Source organism: Vigna unguiculata, chromosome 2 (assembly GCF_004118075.2).
Source record: "Vigna unguiculata cultivar IT97K-499-35 chromosome 2, ASM411807v1, whole genome shotgun sequence".
NCBI classification, from domain to species: domain Eukaryota; kingdom Viridiplantae; phylum Streptophyta; class Magnoliopsida; order Fabales; family Fabaceae; genus Vigna; species Vigna unguiculata.
This window is the reverse complement of record NC_040280.1, coordinates 6,604,725-6,625,461: the sequence shown is the minus strand read 5'-3', so window position 1 is coordinate 6,625,461 and position 20,737 is coordinate 6,604,725. Positions and strand designations below refer to the sequence as shown.

Sequence of the window (20,737 nt, the reverse complement as noted above, 5' to 3'; positions counted from 1 at the left end):
AATGAACTTCAACTTTAACTTTAAAGGAAACTCTCAAAAAAATCAATTGAAAAAATTATGTCAAGCAAATATCATCCAAAAACCTTTCGCAAAACAAACATTCCAACCAAAATCATGTTAACAATATTTTAACTGAGATCTAATTCCGAAGAAGAAACAAATCGAATAAAATAGATATAGATTTGATAAAAGAATAAAAAGTTTCATATTCTTTTTCTTTTAATGATGTTTAAAATTCTCATTTATTTGATCAAAATACTATTATAAATTCTTAATTCAAACTTTGATTGAAATAATATAATAAAAATTTAAAATTCTTTATAAAATAAATTACCCTCCCAACATTTTTCACCTATATATTGTAGTGAGTGTGTAATGAATGAAAAAAAAATGGTTATTACAACTCAACTTAATATAGGCTTATAAGTTATAATTCACTTCTACAGCAGCAAAAGTACGAAAAGACAGCTCATTAGGTTGCTTTTGTAAAAATTGGTTACACATCTGAAATAAACAAAATACAAGACCAATCTGGAATTCAGATCATTGAATGACCTACTAGGAGTAATTCATGGGGAACATGTTTCCTAGAATAACCAAAAAATAAAATATGGGAACAAAAGCAATCACAGTAAATCCCTTCATGTTAGGATCAGAGTATCAAATTATTACGGCCATAAACGAACTTCTTGTAAAGGAAGGAAGAATAACCCCAACCCAAGCTGTTCTGTTTAAACTGATTATCTTTTTATGGAACGAACCACTTCTGTTGTTTCATTCACATACTTCCTTCAGTGCTCTGAAATAAAACATTTTCAGTGGGTATTGATGCTCCAAATTGCTGAGATTTGTTTCCTTGCAATTTTCTCATTCACTGCTGACTAAAAGCAGCAGAAATACACTGCTTTGATGTTGGGAGTTTTCCTTAATCCTGTAGGGACATTACTGCCACGATTATTTGCAGATGCTCTTCAAGAAATTGAGAATTTCAAGATAAGTCGCAATGAAGTTCTGAATATAAGAACCAAGACTAAGATCCATTGAGTCACCAATATGTCAGACCGTCCCTCTCATTGTTCGTGCTTCGGTTCCTCCAACATAAGCAAAAGTTCGTCCTTGTGTACAATCTTTGCCTTTTTACCCTTCTCCACAACAAAAACTCCCTCTGATACCCTTTCATCTTCGACTTGGAGCATAGGCATTAAGCTTTTGTCTATCGTAGAAGAGTTACATATGTCCACCGAACTGCATTTCTGAAATGTGAAGTTCGGACTCAAGCAGCTTCTGATGAAAGAGTGTGAGGCTTCTGCATTTACATAGTGAGTTGAAGGAATGCATATGGTTTCGTTGTTTGCAGGATCATAACATTGAATCCCAAATTCAGAATGAATCTTTTCTTTAAGGGAAGCCATCTTATGCTTCTCCCCATGCACTAGTATAACATGCTTGGGGGCGAGAAAATTTACAAGATCCATTATCCCTTTAGAATCAGTGTGAGGACTAAAAGCTAATTGATGAACCTGCCAATTTAAGTCGAGTCAAAGTTATACCAGAAACCAAATCAATTGACGCAATTACCTTCAGTGCTGATTTGTACAATATAGCAGAAGACTACAAGGATTTCTTGTTTTTTGATATTCAAGCAATTCAAGACTAGAAAGACATTAATTTAAATATAAGCAGTATTATAATGTCGTCTTGGTCTTATTTCTATAGCACACAAGTCTTCAAAACAAAAATCTCAAGATAATTGGAGGAACATCGATAGGTGACAGCGACACACAGATTAGTTAAAATCGGGTTTATACCCAGTGTACCAATATCAACTCAAGAGGACAGAATCTGCTATTATAGAACAAAGAAGTGAAAGAAGAAATATGGTTTCAGTTGTATATTAATATGAAAAAGGCATGTCAGAAGCATACTCATCACCTCAAACACCAAGCTCAGGAAAGTAGACTAATGATGTAATACTCTGTGAAAGTCAAGATGTTTATTTTCCTAATATAAGTTTGCTAATCATGTTATTTTCACCACTGTGCCGATTTATCAACTTGTACATGCAGCTAACTCTGTTGCTACTCATGCCATGTGAAGTTCTATGAACTGACGTTCGTAAAAATAATGAATAGTTAGATATATCTCCCTGTAATTGGGTAGGGGATAATATTTACCTGGCATCGCACATCTATTCTTGTATTAGCGTCCAGATCAACTTTGGCCCGCTTATCTGACATTAATTTATGACCTATCGTTCCAGCCATACAATACCTACAAGAGAACAAAGTAACGGAATACAACTGGTTTTCGAATATATGAAAATGGAATAGATCAATACATATTTTTCTTGTATACATTCATACATATTTTTTCTTAAAAAAGAAAAAAGAAACTAAAGAGACAGTAAAACAAATGGCAAAGAAAAGTCTCTCCATGCACAGAATACATGTAGTGACATGGTGTAGATGGCAGAAAGACAGAACCATGAAATAAAATAAAATAAAATAAAAAAAAACTATACATGACAGAAAACACAAATATTCGTAGTTACTTCTAAAAGAAGTACCAACTTCCACATATTTAAGACAGATTTTTCGATTGACATGATTAAAAAGTGAACTTTAAGTCTAACTCAACCTTACAAAATTGACTTGAAATGTGAGGTTTGCACTTACTTATATACTACAAATTACCTTATCTCTAGTCGTTGTGAGAGTTCCAACACATTCCCTACATCGAGACATACATCTCAAATGTGAGACTAGACATTAATGGATGATCCAATAGCAAGTTGAACAATAGACCTAACAAATAACAAATTTTGCTAGGATATACTCTAATTCATGACTCTGATACCATATTAAGAAATGAATTTTAAGTATAATTCAACCTCACAAAACCAGTTTGTAAAGTGAAGTTTGCACCTACTTATATACAATGAATTGACTTTATCTTTAATCAACGTAGGACTTCCAACACAATCCTCTCACACCAAGGCATATGCATGTTGACCATGTGACTATACATTAATGGGTAGTCTGATAGCAACCCGATAAGAGATGGAATAATAGATCTAACAGACAACAAACTTTGCTAGTATAGGCTCTAATTTATAACTCTAATACCATGTTAAAAATTGAACTTTAAGCCTAACTCAACCTTACAAAATTTGATATTTCTCTTGGATTTCTCTTATTCCATTATATAGAAATATTTTCCTAAATCGGTGACAAATATTAGTACCAATTTATCTATTTCCCTTCCCTAATATGACACCTTGTTTCCCCTCAAATTCTCACCAATCTTTACCTTGTGCTTCTTCGCCTTATCCACAACTTTCTGTCACTGTTTTTATTATTTTTCCTTCCTCCTTTCACTTGTTTGATTATTTTACCAAAATCCTTTTTTTGAACAAAATCTGTAGTTTTATTTTCTTTTAATTTTCTTCACTTAAAAACGAGCTTCGGTTAGAATTTTGAATAGCCTCTCCTCTCTCAAATATTAGGGTAGAATTGAATAATTTTATTACTAAGAGTACGTAAAATATATATACATGATTAGAAAACTGATTTTGGAAATATAATAATAACATTTAATGTAATCAAATCCCTATTATTCAGGTGTATAATCAGATCCCTATCATTCAAGGATATTTACATTATAGACTTTATTATAATCTGTTAAATATGAAATAATAAAATATAATTGCTAATAGTCTCTGATACATTAATTTGAGGAGTTCTCCCTAAATTCTGAAATCTCAACCTAGGCTTGCCCCTTCAAGCATTACACTACACATTACGATATATGTTGGTCCATAAGCCATCCAATGATAAATGATCTTATACTTCAAATTTTTTAATTTTTGGGTGAAATGACGGATTTATGCATGGCTGGGCTTAGTTAGTGAGTAAATGGATTTAATTGCAACCTGTAAAATAAATAATATAATGGAAAATCGTGAACGAAATTTTTTTAACTTTTATCTAAAACAATCATGTGAAATCATTCTTATGCTTTTAAAAAACAATCTGACTCGTACACATCCAAAACAATCATTTGCATTTCAATTTCTAAATTTTCTTTCCATCCAAAAATTGTGAAGCAGTCACTTCCTAAATTGACTGCTATCACCAATGTATTTGTATGTACCAGAAGTTTTAGTCAAGCGTGATATTTATCATTAAAGGGCAGTATTAAAATAGCTTCGTGTCCATATGCTTTTCAATGTGACAAGCTAATTTTAGTAAACATTTATCGGCATTTTGCTCATCATGCTATCAAATGGCTAATATAAAGAGAAATAAAGTAAAGAAAAATAAGAAATAGGATTGTACCCCGGCAAAGTGACAAGGTTATTTTCTGACACTGCCCACTGCTTAAAAACTTCAAGCGAAAATCCACCGCTTATCATCCCAGGAGTAGCGAAAAGAACACAAGGACCAGGAGCATTTATCATAGACCTCTCAAACTTTTGAACTGTAACATCCAAACCAGATGAATGAGACGTAGAACTTATCAGATAATACACATAATTTCAACAAAAGCTCTAATCTTAATTTCTTGAGTTTTCTCACAAAAGTTTCAATATGGATGCATTCGAATAAGTTTGTTTAAAAGTAAAATTAATATATGTCATATTAGCAAAATTTTATATATTTCCCCACGATACTCCGTTAGGACTTCTACTTTTACTACTCCAGACTTTTACCAACTGACCTTGAAATTTCAATAAAAATTTCATAAGAGATTAAAGATCGCCTAGCATAACAATGACACAATATTCTTCATCTTGCCAATCAAAGTTTGAGGACACACCATAGTTATTTCATATATAGTAAATCAATGAAAGAAAATCTGTCAACAAGAATAGAACAATTTCCTTTTGTTTGATTTATTTTTCTTTTCAATAAATTCAAATTTGTCATCACCAGATATGAAAAGAAAATATTTAAAATTTCATATCATCAAAAAGATCTAGCTTTGGTATGTGTTATATAGATGTCAAACCTAAGAATCCGATGGCAGACATTCCTTCTCATAAAACCTGTAAAGCAACTATTCACACTTCTAGTCTTTTAGGGCACCAGTTACAGCTGCCAGTCAACTACCACATGTTAGCCATTTCACTCCTTTTGCCCACTATAATCAAACCCCTTACCATTAAAACAAAATCAGCCCCAAGCCATCACGTTTTTGCCATGAGGAAGCTAATGCTTTAAATATCAAATTCGTTAATCCTTTGGCAAACTGTTACAATTACTGAATTTAAAGAAATATAATCTCAGACTTAGGAATGGTCCCAACGTCAAGGCACTGTATCACAGCATTAAAGATATGTAACAAACATTGAAAAAAGGAACAGTTTACAGAAATGTTAGTGAACATATGAATGCATAACGATGCCAGACAGAATATTTATGATATGACAAAAAAAATATTGAAATTACCATTCTTAAAATCGAAAGCATTATGTTTAGAGTATGTATCTTTAATCTTCTGGCTTGTCCAACTAATAAGCATTTTATAATACGCATTAACTTGGACTGTTAATCCTGGAAACAAAGAAATGGAGTATTAATATGAAGCACAGATCCCAACAACTAATGGAAAAATAGAAACATTGTCCGAAAAATAGACTAGTCAATAAGTTACAGAACTGAGCTGTATTTTATTATCTTAATCTGATTCATTTGGAAAGGACAAGGAAAACTATTCTGCAATAAGCCTACATAGAGTGAACAGTGCAGCACAAGAAGCTTTGGTAAAAGAATAATGCATAATCAGCTCTAAACCATTATGCTTATACAATTAGTTGTTCCCATATTTTTAAATAATGTCTTTTAGATAATGTAAATCTTAAGTTACAATAACATATTATTAGATGCTGTAGTGATTATTGATATTACATGAGATAGAAGTAAGGAAAATATGCTTAAGAGAGTGATTCATCTCTTTTAGCTCATTCATTCATTTATAGGAGTTCCTTGCATAAAAAATACTAAAATGTAATGATCAATCCAACAGATATAGGTCAGATAAGTAATACTATGCATAAGTTAACCTATTATAATAAGTTATCCCATCCAGATAAGTTACACAATTATGAAACTCTCCCTCCAACTAGAGCATATAGAATGTACATACATACCAAACTTGGGAGTATATAAATTGAACTAGAGGAACTATGACTTTGCTTTTTGACAATAAATCAACTAATAGTATTACTCGCAATTTTGTCCATCGCAATAGAACCATACACAAAGAGATAGAGTGACACTTAGAGATATATCGACACTTCAGCAACTGTAAGTATTGCTTCCTACATCCCACCAAGACTTCAGCTAACAGATATATTTATAAAGGGACTTCCCACACAACAGTTTCATGATCTTACATACAAGTTGAGAATGATTGATATCCATGTACCAACTTGAGGGAAAGTGTTGAGTTATGAGAAGATATTATTAGAAATGGTAAATATCAATATCAAGATATTGTAGGGATACAAAGAGTTGTTATTTCATTAATGCAATTATCTTTAGGGTGATTAAGTAACCTCTTCTACTCGTTTCAAACTAAGAAATGAGAATCATAGTTTATGTTTTCTTCCCCTACATCTCTTTAAAGTGTAAATTTACTATTATGTGATAATAACTGCCTTCTTTGAAAATTAAGTGGAAGTCATCATTATAATTACAGAAATTGACCACAATAGCTTTTCAAACATTTGGAAGGGGAAGAATGACAACTTCTCTATATTTTCAATTCTGTTTATTATACATTGATAGTTATCATTAAAATGACAATAATATATTTTATAATATCCAAAAAGTAGGGGAAGAATGCTGAATAACATAATAATCATAAACTACCAAAAGTTTCTTAATCTGTCATAGTCATTCTCTCCCTCTAAGATATTGTGTTGATATTCTAACAATATATACCAATAAAAAATATTTCTCCATTTGCAATTACAAATTCTGGATTTTTATTAAATCAGAATGTAAAAATTTCCTTAAGAAACCATTCAGGGAGATTTCATCCAAGGAATCTCCAACCTTCTCCATGGATCCTCACTAATTCCACTAGGTCTACTGCTAAAGATCCACCGCTGTCATCTCCATTTTCTGATTCATCTGAAACTTCTCCACCCAATGAGGCTCTCATCATCAAACATTTTCCAGAACCTCGTTGATTCTTATTTCAGCTTGCTTCCTTCATGCTTGTTTTTTTATAGGATATGATCAAAATATACAAAAACAGAGATCTAGAAATGATAAGGATACGTAATTTACTACTCCTACAGAAATTTGTGACCACCCTCTCAATCTTTAGTCAGAATCTAAAACTGATGTATACCCTGTCATACTCTTTCATCTGTCCATCATTAACTGACTAACAAATCGAGGAAGTTCACATTCTGTTGGTGTTTTGTACAAGAAGCTCTGAAACCTTTCTACTTTTAGTTTGGTAGTCAAGTTAGCTGAGAGTAGGGAACCCGTTATTAACATGTTTGTAGTGGTGGTTTATCTCTTTTTCTGTAATAAAATAGCTATTTTTTAAATTAAAAACTATACACACAGATAATCCTTTCATGGTTCAATTTTAAAAACTAGATAAGCCTCTACAGAAAAATTTCAACACAGGATTTGAGATAATGTCACAAGACAAAAAAATGCAATAATACATGGCCTTAGTGATTATATCGTTAAAACAAATAAGACTGGCTGTTTTAGTGGGATAACGGGGAGCAACTCTGGTTAGGGTTACTACAACCTCAGTACTGGCCAATTAAGCCTCATGGAAGATTTCCCAAAAAATAAAGTGTGTGCTGTGCAGAAGACAGTTCCTTATTTAATTTATTGAATGTACATAATATGTTTATAAAAGTAATTGTGAAACTTAGGAAATAAGATAAAATCTTGTTTTCTATAAATGGGAAGGGTTACAGTGAAATGATTATGTATAGTTTACTTACACAAAAACAATAGATCAAAGAAAGATAATTGACACAAAAGTATACGCTGAAACGAACCTGCTGAGAAATAGATAGGAACCTTCAAATTCATACGTTCCCAGTAGTCCTCCAACAAAATGCATAGTTCCTAGATATTGTAACAGCTTCGTAAATATAAGACAACCATTACATATATATCATACTTTTGAAAATTGAACTGGTCACTAAAAGACATCAATTTGAGTGGCTCATGGTTTATTAATATAACCTTAGTGAAATTGTTCTTTTTTAAGGTCTTTTAAATTATTAATTAAGATATATTTAATTTTCGAAAGATCTCTCAAAAATACAGGCAAAAATAATTGATAGTTTCTTCAAAATATGTTGAACCAAACACATACTTAGAATTTATAAGTGAAATAGTTGCTTGGACTTCATCCATTAGCTATAACAAATAGAAAGATAAATTACAATCTGTGAGATGAATTAATAAGAATACCTGAGCTCTTCCAACAGCAAATGTTGGAATAAGCACCTTGCCTCCACTTGATACACATTTATGAACCTAAATATTTTAATTTGAAAATTAATACCCAACGTCAGAGTAGGTGTGGGTCGAGTTCATTTTGAAAAACAAAAAGCAAAAAATAAAAAGAGAAAATAATGTAACTTGATATCCATCTCTAACACAGCATGCAACTGTCCTGCTTCCTTCCAAATAAACACAACAATCCCTTTTTAAAATTAAAACTAATGCTATTAATACATTTCACATAGACACAATGGTGATAAACTTTTTGCATAAAATATTTTATACTTGTTAGATGATATAATATTGTGTTTAGTAGTTGGGCTCAGCCCATTATGTATTTCTGGGTTTGGTCCATTATCAATATAAATAAACTATCATTTGTGTAGGGTTTACACAAGGGAGATTAATCCCAAAACCCTATTTCATCTTATTTTACATGGTATCTAGAGCTTAGGTTAGTTTACTACAGTCACTGTCCAGCCGCTCATCTGCCGCTTCTGCCACCATCACCGTCGCCTCCACCGCCGCCGCCACCGTCGCCGGAGCTGCAGTTTCGACCGACGACCAGACGGCTTTGTTCGTCTTGGCCAGGCGACTCCAACGCCGCAGAGATCGCCGGAGTTCCCACGCGCCTCCACGCGCCGCAAGCTCCGGCAGCCGCACCCTCTCCGCCGCGCGTGACGGCGCGTCGCCGGTCGTTTTCTGCGCCGATCAACTTCGCTTGAATCGCCTTCTTGAGCTCTTTCTGGATCTGTGGTTGTTGTTTCAATCGGAGCACCTTGAATTTTTAGGGTTTCTCCCTCTATGGCTTCTTCCGCTACCAATTCGAGTGTGTCGTCTTCAAGCACTCCGCTATCTGAACCCTCTGTTTATACCAACTACGTCAATGTGCATTTATCCATTGACAAGTTGGATGGCACAAATTACGCGACATGGGCATCCGATATCAAACTTTGCCTCAAGAGTCAAGGATATGAAGATCATCTCACCCAGAGTGTAACTAAAGTTGTTGCAGATGAAGTTTCCCGTTGGACGAAAATTGATGCCCAATTATGCATCGTCATTAAGTCCACCATTAACTCTTCGCTGAAACAAATGTTTCGTTCATATGAAACATGTTCAGACGTTTGGGCACAGGCCAAGTTGTTATACACCAATGACACTCAGCGTCTTTATGATGTTTGTCAGGATCTTTTCACGGTTGTTGCTCCGCGGAGTCCTGGACCCATGGCTGAATATTTGGGCAAAATTCATGCCCTTCTCCATGAGTTTAATGAGTTATTGCCTCCGGTCTCCACTCCAGCTGAAGAACTTGAGCAACAGTCAAAGTTCTTTATGTTGTTGGCATTACATGGTCTTTCTGATGAATATTCCCATGTTCGCGACCAGATTTTGGGGTCTCCTGTTGTGCCCAACTTCACTGCTACTAGTTCTGCCCTTTTACGTGTGCCAAGAAAACAAATCATTGATACATCTACTTGTGCTGATGATTCCTCAGTCTTGGTCTCTCAGCGGGATGATCGCAATTGTTCTCGCAAGCCGGGAAAGGGACGACCCAAGTGTGACCATTGTGGCAAATTAGGCCACAAGATTGACAAATGTTATGCTCTACATGGACGTCCTCCTCGGTCTGCTGTAGTGGTTCACTCTGATCCTCCTCCCCGATCAGCGACTGTGGATCCTGCTTCATCTGATACCGCAGGGCACCCTGCCATTTTCAACGACTTTCTCAAATGGTATGAGGAACGTCAGAGTTCTAGTTTCACTACATCTGCCTCTGTTGCACGCACAGGTACATCATTTGTTGGCCTGACTCACTCTGATTCTCTTGGTCCTTGGGTTCTTGACTCGGGCACCACAGACCATATTACTGATAACAAATCTTTGTTTTCTTCTTTGTCTTGTCCGGATCATTTACCCTCAGTTACAATGGCAGATGGGTCTAGAGTCTCATCTCATGGTGTTGGTACTATTAATATTTTTCCATCTATATCCATTGATCATGTTCTTTATGTTCTTGGGTCTCCATTCAATTTATTATCTGTCAGTCGGCTAACTCGTTCTCTTGATTGTATTATTTCCTTTACCAAAGATTCTGTTTGTTTACAGGACCGGAGTCCGAGACACATGATTGGCACCGGATGTGAGTCTAATGGTCTGTATCATCTTCGTCCTCCTTCACATGTTGGCACAGCTATGGAATCACCATCCCTTCTTCATGCACAATTTGGTCATCCTAGCCTTGCCAAACTGCAACAACTTGTCCCCAACTTGTCCAAGTTATCTAGTTTGTCGTGTGAGTCTTGTCAATTAGGAAAGCATAGTCGTAGTTCGTTTCCTTGTAGTGTCTCACAACGGGCTTTGTCCCCTTTTGCATTAGTTCATCCAGACATTTGGGGACCTAGTTGTGTTAAGTCTACTTTAGGTTTTCAGTATTTTGTTACTTTTATTGATGATTATTCAAGATGTACTTGGTTATATTTAATGAAAAATCGTTCCGAGTTGTTCTCTATTTTTCAATCATTCTTTCATGAAATTAAAACACAGTTTGGGGTTTCTATTCGTAATTTGCGGAGTGATAATGGTCGTGAATATCTCTCTCAATCCTTCAAACATTTTATGGCTTCTCAGGACATTCTTCATCAAACATCATGCGCTTATACACCCCAACAAAATGGAGTGGCTGAGCTCAAGAATAGGCACCTTATTGAAACAACTCACACTCTTTTAATTCATGGTGCAGTTCCTTCACATTTTTGGGGTGATGCGGTTCTTACTGCTTGTTATCTTATTAATCGCATGCCTTCTTCAGTCTTGCATAACCAAGTTCCTCATTCTATTTTATTTCCTCACGACCCTCTTCACCCTTTACCTCTTAAAGTATTTGGGTCCACATGTTTTGTTCATGATTTTAGTCCTTGCTTGGATAAGTTGTCTCCGAGAGCCCACAAATGTGTCTTCTTAGGATTCCCCCGCTCACAAAAAGGGTATAAGTGTTTCTCTCCTTCCCTCAACCGTCATTTTATCTCCGCTGATGTCACCTTTGACGAGTCTTCTTTTTACTTCACACACCCCTCTTCTCGTTGTGAGCCACCATCTACTACTATAGATATCCCTATTGTGTGTGATCCTCCTAGTGTGCCCACTTCCAGTGCCACCTCGGATTCTCCTCAGCCACCTCCAAGTGTACCTATTGCGGATAGACCACCTCTTCAGGTTTATAGCAGAAGACACCGTTGCCAACCACCAACACATGACTCACATCAAGTGCCGAGTTATTTGTCTCCTCCGGTTCCAACAACCGAGTCTGATCTTCCCATTGCCTTTCGTAAAGGTATGCGTTCTACCCGTAATCATTCCCCTCATTATGCTGCTTTGAGTTATCATAGAATCTCTCCATCTTTCTATACATGCCTTTCGTCTATTTCCTCTTTGTCAATTCCAAAATCTTTAGGTGATGCATTAGCCCACCCTGGTTGGCGTCAGGCCATGCTTGATGAATTGAGTGCTCTCAGGCATAGTGGAACATGGGATCTTGTCCAATTACCATCCGGGAAATTTGTTGTTGGTTGCAGGTGGGTCTATGCTATCAAAGTTGGCCCTGATGGTACTGTTGACCGTCTCAAAGCTCGCCTTGTTGCCAAAGGTTACACACAGATCTTTGGTTTGGATTATAGTGATACTTTTTCTCCAGTGGCCAAGATGGCATTTGTTTGCTTATTCATTGCCATGGCTGCTCTTCGCCAATGGCCTCTTCACCAACTTGATGTCAAAAATGCATTCCTCAATGGCGATTTGAATGAAGAAATTTATATGGAGCAACCTTCGAGTTTTGTTGCTCAGGGGAGTCTTCTGGATTGGTTTGTCGTCTTCACAAATCTTTATATGGCCTAAAGCAGTCTCCTCGGGCCTGGTTTGGAAAATTCAGTAGTGTTGTTCAACAATTTGGCATGTCTCGCAGTGAAGTGGATCATTCAGTTTTTTATCGTCACTCCAGTGCTGGATGTATCTACTTAATAGTATATGTTGATGACATTGTTCTCACAGGAAGCGACAACCTTGGCATGTCCCTCTTAAAGCAATATCTTTGTCGTCATTTTCAGACCAAAGATCTTGGAAAACTCAGGTATTTCTTGGGTATTGAAGTAGCACAATCCAATAGTGGTATAATACCAGAGGAAATATGCATTGGATATTCTGGAGGAAACTGGGTTAATGAATTCTAAAGCGGTAGAAACACCCATGGATCCTAATATTAAACTTCTACCTAAACAAGGGGAGCCTTTCTCAGATCCTGAACAGTACAGACGATTAGTTGAAAAGTTGAATTATCTTACTGTTACTCGTCCTGATATTTCCTTTACTGTTAGCGTGGTGAGTCAATTCCTTAATTCCCCATGTGAAGAACATTGGAAGGCAGTCATTCGCATATTAAAGTATATCAAAAGCTCTCCTAGAAAAGGTTTACTATATGATTCCAACTCTGATACAAAAGTTGTATGTTATTCAGATGCTGACTGGGCAGGATCTCCTTCCGACAGAAGATCTACTTCTGGATATTGTGTCTCGATTGGTGGTAATTTGATCTCTTGGAAGAGCAAGAAACAAAGTGTTGTGGCAAGATCTAATGCAGAAGCGGAATATAGAGCTATGGCTTTAGCCACGTGTGAACTTGTTTGGCTTAAGCAATTGCTTCAAGAATTGCAATTTGGAGATGTCACTCAAATGACACTCATATGTGACAATCAGGTTGCTCTTCACATTAGCTCTAATCCTGTCTTTCATGAGAGGACCAAACACATTGAAATTGACTGTCACTTCATTCGAGAAAAAATCCTATCCGGGAACATCAAGACCGAGTTTGTCAACTCAATTGATCAATTAGCAGATATTTTCACTAAATCTCTTCGAGGACCTAGAATTGATTATCTTTGTAACAAGCTTGGTACATACGATTTGTATGCACCAGCTTGAGGAGGAGTGTTAGATGATATAATATTGTGTTTAGTAGTTGGGCTCAGCCCATTATGTATTTCTGGGTTTGGTCCATTATCAATATAAATAAACTATCCTTTGTGTAGGGTTTACACAAGGGAGATTAATCCCAAAATCCTATTTCATCTTATTTTACAATACTTATTAAATATTAGTTTTGGCAAATGCCTATATCTGTAAGAATTGATTATCATTACCATTCATTAGGGATGTAAGCGCGGGGTTAACATTTGAGACCTACCAAAACCAAGCATTATATTGTATCAACATTTAGGGTTTTATCCAAACGGAAAAAATCACTACCACTTGTACAGCCAATATAGATCAACAAGTCCAATCCAATAACATTATAAACATATATTCCTAAAACAGCTGAGTCTTAATATTCTTTCCGACCAAATGCATCTAATAGGAGCATAAATAGCGCTCATTCAAAAGTTTTCTTTTTATTTCTTCAGTCAAAATCTCTGCTAATCAACAAAAATTGGTCCACACCATGAATACAAACCAAGGATTCTTCAAACATACCAAAAGACCCATTTTTAATATAACCTACGGCAGATCAATGTAAATGTAATAGCAAAAATATGACAAGAAAGGACTGGGAAAGTGAGTCAACAATGCATTTTTCTTAAATCAATGTCTGAAAAAAACAAGACACCATATTATACAAGCAGCATCACATCATAAATTAAGTGCTGCAAACACATACAGCTTTGAGGAATTCTCTCTCTCGGGCATATCTTGAATCACGAATTGTAGTCGCATATGTGGATCTGAAATGATTTTCTTTAAGAATCATCATACAAAAATCTATTCAAGAAAATCCATCTTATAACTTCAAGCAGTAAAACCAATATAGGATTCATGCATTTAAAACCCATTAAACCATTAATCAAAAGGAGGAAAGAAAGCAACGATACCACAGATAAATATACTGTACCTTGGTAACATGACACAATTGTATAATGTTTATGCAAAACTACTATGGACTGTATCTGTCTGTCAAATTTTATATCTGAGGTAGGTAGCTAGCCACAAAATCCTTCATCAAAACTACTAACAAATACCAGAGAATTCAGTTTAATGATCCAAAAATTTCACAACTTTGGTTTACATTTGATATCGGGCAGAAACTCATTCTATTACAATTCTGATGATGCCTCTCAAGCACAGATGAAGAGTTTACTGAATAGCAACAAGACCAATGATGTTTATTACAGTAACTGTTGGAATATCATGCAAGCAATGTAGTAATAGGAATTATAATAGTTAAACGGATTTTAACTCAAAACAGTAACAATGAAAAAATAAGACAAGAAGAGTTGATCACATGACCTCTTGGTCACATGGTTTGATACAATTCAAGAACCAACATCTCAAAAGTTTAGGCTATTAGGTACTAGCAAAGGAATAATTCACATTTCTAACAGTAATATCAATATGAGGATGAGTTAGCAATGGTAATGCATACAGATAAGTAGTCCGTGAAAAGTATGTACAAAACTTATAATAATTGTAGAAAATAAAGTAAAAGATAAACAAGAAAAGAACATTTATCACTGTCACTACATTATTGATAACTTTGTTAGAAGGTTCATTTATACAACCAATGATGTTCTTACTCAGTTATAAGAAGGTCAAGTCGTAATCGATCAATTTGAGCTGCTCCAAGGTGTCTATCTGGTGTCATATTGTAGTCTCCAGTGTAAACCATTTCTGCATCTCCAACTTTTGCATAGAACATTGCAGCTCCAATAACCTTTATAAAACGATGAGCTTAAGTACTAAAACATTGAAGTAAGGCATTGAAGGAAGAAAAATCTACTATAATGATATAGAAAGAGATTGAATCAGGGAAGACTTAAAAGAGGACAGAAGACATTGAAGAAGTGAGAAAACTCTGATTCTATTTCTTAATCCAAACAGTAACTCTATCATCCCAGAAATAATTACAATAATTCATAATAATTCTTCATATCCCTACAATGTTTTTACATTAATTAACAATATCTTCTCATAACTCGACACTCCCCATTAAGCTGATGAATATCAATCATTCCCAACTTGCATGTAGGATCATGAAACCGTTTTGTGAGAAACTTCTTTGTAAACAAATGTGCAAGTTGAAGTCTTGATGGGATCTATGGAGTTATAAGGCCATTATCCAACTTATCTTTCATGAAGTGTCAGTCTATCTCTATATGTTTGCTCCTATCATGTTGGAGACAGAATTGTGAGAAATAGTAATAGCTGATTTATTGCCACAAAAGAGTCATGGGTTCTTCACTTTTTACATTAACATTGTTCAAAAAAAAAAAAAAAATTCAACCATAACAGTGAAGACATCTAATGCTATACTTTTTTTCAGAAAACTAAACATGACTTCAAAGATGAAGTCACAAGCCTTACATGTCCTGCATAATAGGCACGTATCTGCAAGTCTTCATCTACTTGTACAGTCTGCCTCAAATCAACAGCAATAACTGCACATGGAATCAAATTAAATTACAATTTTAGATACTAATGTCAGAAGCATGGTGATTTTAGATGCAAACCTACTGTGTTCAAAAATCCAAAAACAAATAATAAACTACTGAGAAGTATAGCTGAATCAGCTTTAAAATGCACACAAAAATGTAAATCAATCCACCAAGATTTATCAATTTGAAAGAACAAAACTTAAATGGCACATTTAACATTTATAGCCTAAAAGATGAATCTTTTTCCTTCACCTAAAATCCCTAATACAACAGTTGCACACAATTCAAACTTCAACAAAGTCAAAACTAGAACAGGCGCCAATATTCCTAGTGGCATGTTTAAAGTAATAGTTGTCTAACCAACCTATAGATGGGGTACTTTAAATGAAAAGTGGATCCTATATTACCCTTCTTCATGCACTCAGCAATTTGATCAGATGAAAATAGCTCTTCCTCACCCCGGCGATCAACCATCACTTTGCGATAGTCTTCCAACATCAAAGGAGCCAAAGCTTTTGTAGGGTACTATTTAAAATCAAATAAAACTTCAGTTAAATTTACTAATGTAGAATTATGACTTGGAAGCCAATGCTTATCAACCCATTTAGTGAAATGTTTTTGTATTCAAAATTTCACTGAAATTATAATTTTTTTCCCTAGACTTGCTTTTTGTATTAGGTCCGGCATGAAAAAGTTGTACTTTTTTAGGTCCCTAAATAAATATGTGTGGAAATTGGTCTCCACCGTTTACATAATTTATAAGGTAAGAGTATTTTTCTAATGGGAACCTAAACGAAAAACAATACAACAAATCAAAATGAAGATTTTTTTACATGGAAAGACCAAAACTAAGCTCATTTTTTCACATGGGAATTTAACATAAAACAGCATCAAGGATCAAAATATAACACTCTGCAACTTTGAAAGAAAAAGCAGGCCGATTCTATGATGAGTTTTGAAAAAGGATAAAATTATAGTTCTTTTAAGCAGGGGGCAGGAACAAGAAAGTTAGTGAAGCACGGTATAAGTTTATAATTAAATTAAACCCAAATATTTTAGCACAAATATTCAAATTCTGTTATATTAGAAAATTCCAAAAACTGAAGTATATGTTCAGGCAAACATTTCATCCAAAATGTAGCAGTAAAAGGACTCACTGTCATGTAAATTGGTCCATTATACCCACAAACTTCAGTGAAGTAAGCTAAAGCGCCAACATGATCCAAATGACTGCCCAAATTTTCAAAATGACAAGGCAACGTTAAAATGCTAATAACAACAAGGGTCCGTATACTTGTCTCTATTTTAAATTTTAGTCTCTCTATGACAAAATTGCAAGTTTTAGCCTTTACATAAATTATTGTAGTGACTAATCATTCTTAGAAAGTTTTGTAGCAATTCTATAAAACAGAATGATGTCATTGATAGGTTCATAGAATAATCACAATAAAAAATAAGAATAAGAATGAAAGAAATAATTTGTATTATAGAAGGTTCTATATATAGACCAAAGTATAACAGATACAAAGAGTCTCTACATACAGAAATAGGATGATAGAAAAACCACCACGACAGGTAAGACAAATGCAAGGGCTATCTAAAAACTTATCAACATGATAGTAGATGGTTTTTTGTGTTGTTTATAAGACAATCATGATTTTAAAATTAAAACAACACACTTCTTTCTCGAATATTGATGTTAATCTTACCTAAGGACTAAAACTTACAATTTTGGTCTCTCTATTGTATTGACATCAGAGGTAGACTACAACTTTCCAGCGTTGTAAAGATGTTACAAAACTTTCTGGTGGCAATGATAAAACTTACAATTTTGGTCTCTCTTTTGTATTGACATCAGAGGTAGACTACAACTTTCCAGGGTTGTAAAGATGTTACAAAACTTTCTGGTGGCAATGATAAAACTTGCAATTTTCTCATATAGAGACTGAAACTTATAACGACGAAAACTATACAAATCATGTGAATAGTTTAACTTCATAATAATTAAAAACAGGAAAATTGAGAATGGAGTGATACACACAAGTGAGTGATGATGATGCAAGTGATGGCAGAGTTGAAATCTTGATTGGGGTCAACAAGGGTGAAATCAGGGTAACGACGATGGTCCAAGAAGCCCATATGCATTCCACAATCGAACATGATTCGCTTGCCATTGATGGTTACCACCACGCAACTCTTCCCAACTTCTTGACCAGCGCCTGAAAACAAACCATGTAAGGGTAAGATTGATGTGTGTGTTTGCACCACAAGAAGGAGAATAAGAACGAGGGAATACCTAACACTAGCGTTTCAATCGCCATGAATATGTTGCTCTTGAGTCTCAGCTCAAAACAGCAGACCTTGGTTTGCGCCTCACAACGGTTAAATATTGTTGCTATCCAGGAGTGTTGCCTGTGGGTCGGGGATGATGTTATTTTTAAATTTAAATTTCTAAACAATATAAAGAAATAAATAAATAAATAAAAGAGTATAAAAGAATAATTTAACAAGTTATTTTCAATCCCCCATATTTGTTTTCTTCCTTTGAAAGTGCAATAATAAATTTATGTAAATTTAAAACAAAAATAAATAAATAAATCATATCTCTTGTAAATTGATATAGATGAATACTGGTACGAAATTATTTTATATTATTTTAGAAAGTAAATAAATTATATTAAAAAGACAAGAAAAAAGTCAAAAGAATGTTACCTAAATTAAAAATATAATCAAATATAATATATATACACCTAAATCTTTAATAAAAAAAAAGTTAAATTTGTAGAAGTTTGATTATAGTTTTGAATCTTTAAATCTATCGCCAATGATAAAGATTAACTGAAATTTATTTCTAGTAATCATAACAATATTTCCAACATCAGATTTGATAAAAGCAAAGATGTCATTTCCCGAGAACCATAGTATTCATAGCTTGGACTGCCATATACACACAAACAAGCACTTTAAACTAACTAACTAAACATGTTCAAAAGTTGATAGTTCATTTAGCCTCCAAAAATTTCTTAGCCTGCATATGCAACACCATAACAGATTGAATCCAATGCTGCAATGACCGGCATAGATAATTCCATGCTGCATATTAATTTGTGAAAAAAATAAAAGTGAAAAACTTACTAAATACAACAATCAAGTTTGTACAAATCAAGTTTGAACAACAATGAAACTGACCTTGAGAGGAAAGTTGAGTCCAGCTTTGTTCAAGTATGGATCCTTTTCAGCTCTCTCCTGCATTAATAGTAAAAAAAATAAAGTACAAACCAGTAAACAATATAGAGAACAATAGGATTAATCCAATTGCAGAGATTAAACGTGCTGCAGAACCAAAGGCATCCATTTCAAACCAAGACCAGCTAGCCACTTTAAAGATCTTCACTCTTTTCTTTTCAGAATTTTCATCGAAAATTTAATTTTGGAAGAGTTTTTAATATTTGTTTTAGCTTGCAATTACGAATCACTAAAAAACGTTTACATTCTTTGAGAATCAATATGAATTACCAAAGACTTAACATAGATCACAGCATATACAATCAAAGCTCTGTTTCAGGTTTGAGTGATTTTAGAATCATACTGATGATCAATCACTGAGTAATGTTGGATTCAATCAAAAGTGATCCATCACGTAGGGCGTCATAATTCTGGAAGAAAAAGGAATAAGCTAGATTTATATGGAAGGAAGATATCTTTCTGATAATAGCAAATACTTTAATTCATATAATTAAGAAGTCAATAACGAACTCAGCCTGAAAGCATAAAGCAGTAGAGGCTTGAATATGGATACCCCTCACGAGAACGCCAAACGTTAAATTTAATTTTTTTACAAAACATTAGCAAGGATAAAATACTTGGGCACTTCATTACAATAGGGTGCAAAAACAGATGAAATTCTTGACGATTTGAAAGTTCTAGAGAGAATTTTACCAGCATTGTCGGAGACGACTGAACGGCCACTATAGCCTGGGTTGGTGGGTCAGCTCACTATAACTTGGCTCGAACCCGCATAGCCGTGGTTAAGTGAGCCCAACCCGTTTTGATCCATAATCGCAAAAAAATTATTTTTGCAACCCGACCCGGCTCAAACCCGTGGTAAGTCGGGTTGGCTTACGGGTCTGAGCTCATTTTGACATCTCTACTTTTAGGGAATGAGCTACGTATTGTTCAATCAAGAGAAACATGGAAAAATAACCGAAGACTAGTTTTCTTATTCATTCTTCCAACATCAAAGGAGCAGAAGCTATTGTTGGATACTGTTTAAAATCAAATAAAACTCAAGTTCATTTTACTGATGTAGAATTATGACTTGGAAGCCAATGCTTATCAACCCTTTTGGTTCACCTTATTTTTGTATTCAAAGTTTCATTGAAATTATAATTTTGCTCCCTAGACTTGCTTTTTGTATTAGGCCCTGCATGAAAAAGTTGTACTTTTTTGGTCCCTAAATAAATATGTGTATGTGTGTGTGGAAATTGGTATCCACCGTTTCCATAATTTATAAGGTAAGAGTATTTTTCTAATGGGAACCAAATCGAAAAACAATACAATGAATCAAAGTGCAGAACTTTTTACATGCAAGGACCAAAACTAAGCTCATTTTTTCACATAGGAATTTAAAGATAAACAGCATCAATGATCAAACTATAATACTTTGCAATTGTCCACACCGAAATAGCGACGGAATGGTGAACAAGAAAATCTTTAAAAAAAAAAGTATTTTAAGAAGAGTCGCCACCATAGTTCATTAAGGCAAGC

General features: G+C 34.5%; 2 protein-coding genes across 5 annotated transcripts in view; both read right to left on the bottom strand.

Annotated features, from left to right (window-relative positions):
- Positions 1-453: 453 nt before the first annotated feature.
- Positions 454-20,737, bottom strand: part of LOC114173570 (cleavage and polyadenylation specificity factor subunit 3-II) — a 22,916-nt gene continuing 2,632 nt past the window's right edge. Inside the window, exons 2-16 of one of the 4 annotated variants that reach the window (XM_028058055.1) lie at positions 19,560-19,626; positions 19,160-19,216; positions 18,267-18,382; positions 18,012-18,189; positions 17,128-17,200; positions 16,378-16,495; positions 15,900-15,973; positions 15,113-15,249; positions 14,200-14,263; positions 8,460-8,525; positions 8,039-8,108; positions 5,451-5,555; positions 4,338-4,479; positions 2,175-2,271; positions 454-1,520 (exon numbers count right to left, since the gene is read on the bottom strand). In XM_028058055.1, the coding sequence (XP_027913856.1) occupies positions 1,071-1,520; positions 2,175-2,271; positions 4,338-4,479; positions 5,451-5,555; positions 8,039-8,108; positions 8,460-8,525; positions 14,200-14,263; positions 15,113-15,249; positions 15,900-15,973; positions 16,378-16,495; positions 17,128-17,200; positions 18,012-18,189; positions 18,267-18,291 (1,599 nt within the window). In that variant the 5' untranslated portion in view covers positions 18,292-18,382; positions 19,160-19,216; positions 19,560-19,626 and the 3' untranslated portion in view covers positions 454-1,070. Of the gene's footprint in view, positions 1,521-2,174; positions 2,272-2,693; positions 2,731-4,337; positions 4,480-5,450; positions 5,556-8,038; positions 8,109-8,459; positions 8,526-14,199; positions 14,264-15,112; positions 15,250-15,899; positions 15,974-16,377; positions 16,496-17,127; positions 17,201-18,011; positions 18,190-18,266; positions 18,383-19,159; positions 19,217-19,559; positions 19,627-20,737 lie in introns of those variants that run through there. The other 3 variants (XR_003602521.1, XM_028058054.1, XM_028058056.1) reach the window with 3 other exon arrangements.
- Positions 18,972-20,737, bottom strand: part of LOC114174413 — a 14,481-nt gene continuing 12,715 nt past the window's right edge. The window contains exons 4-5 of the mRNA XM_028059255.1: positions 19,160-19,216; positions 18,972-18,998 (exon numbers count right to left, since the gene is read on the bottom strand). Of these exons, the coding sequence (XP_027915056.1) occupies positions 18,972-18,998; positions 19,160-19,216 (84 nt within the window). The remainder of the gene's footprint in view (positions 18,999-19,159; positions 19,217-20,737) is intronic.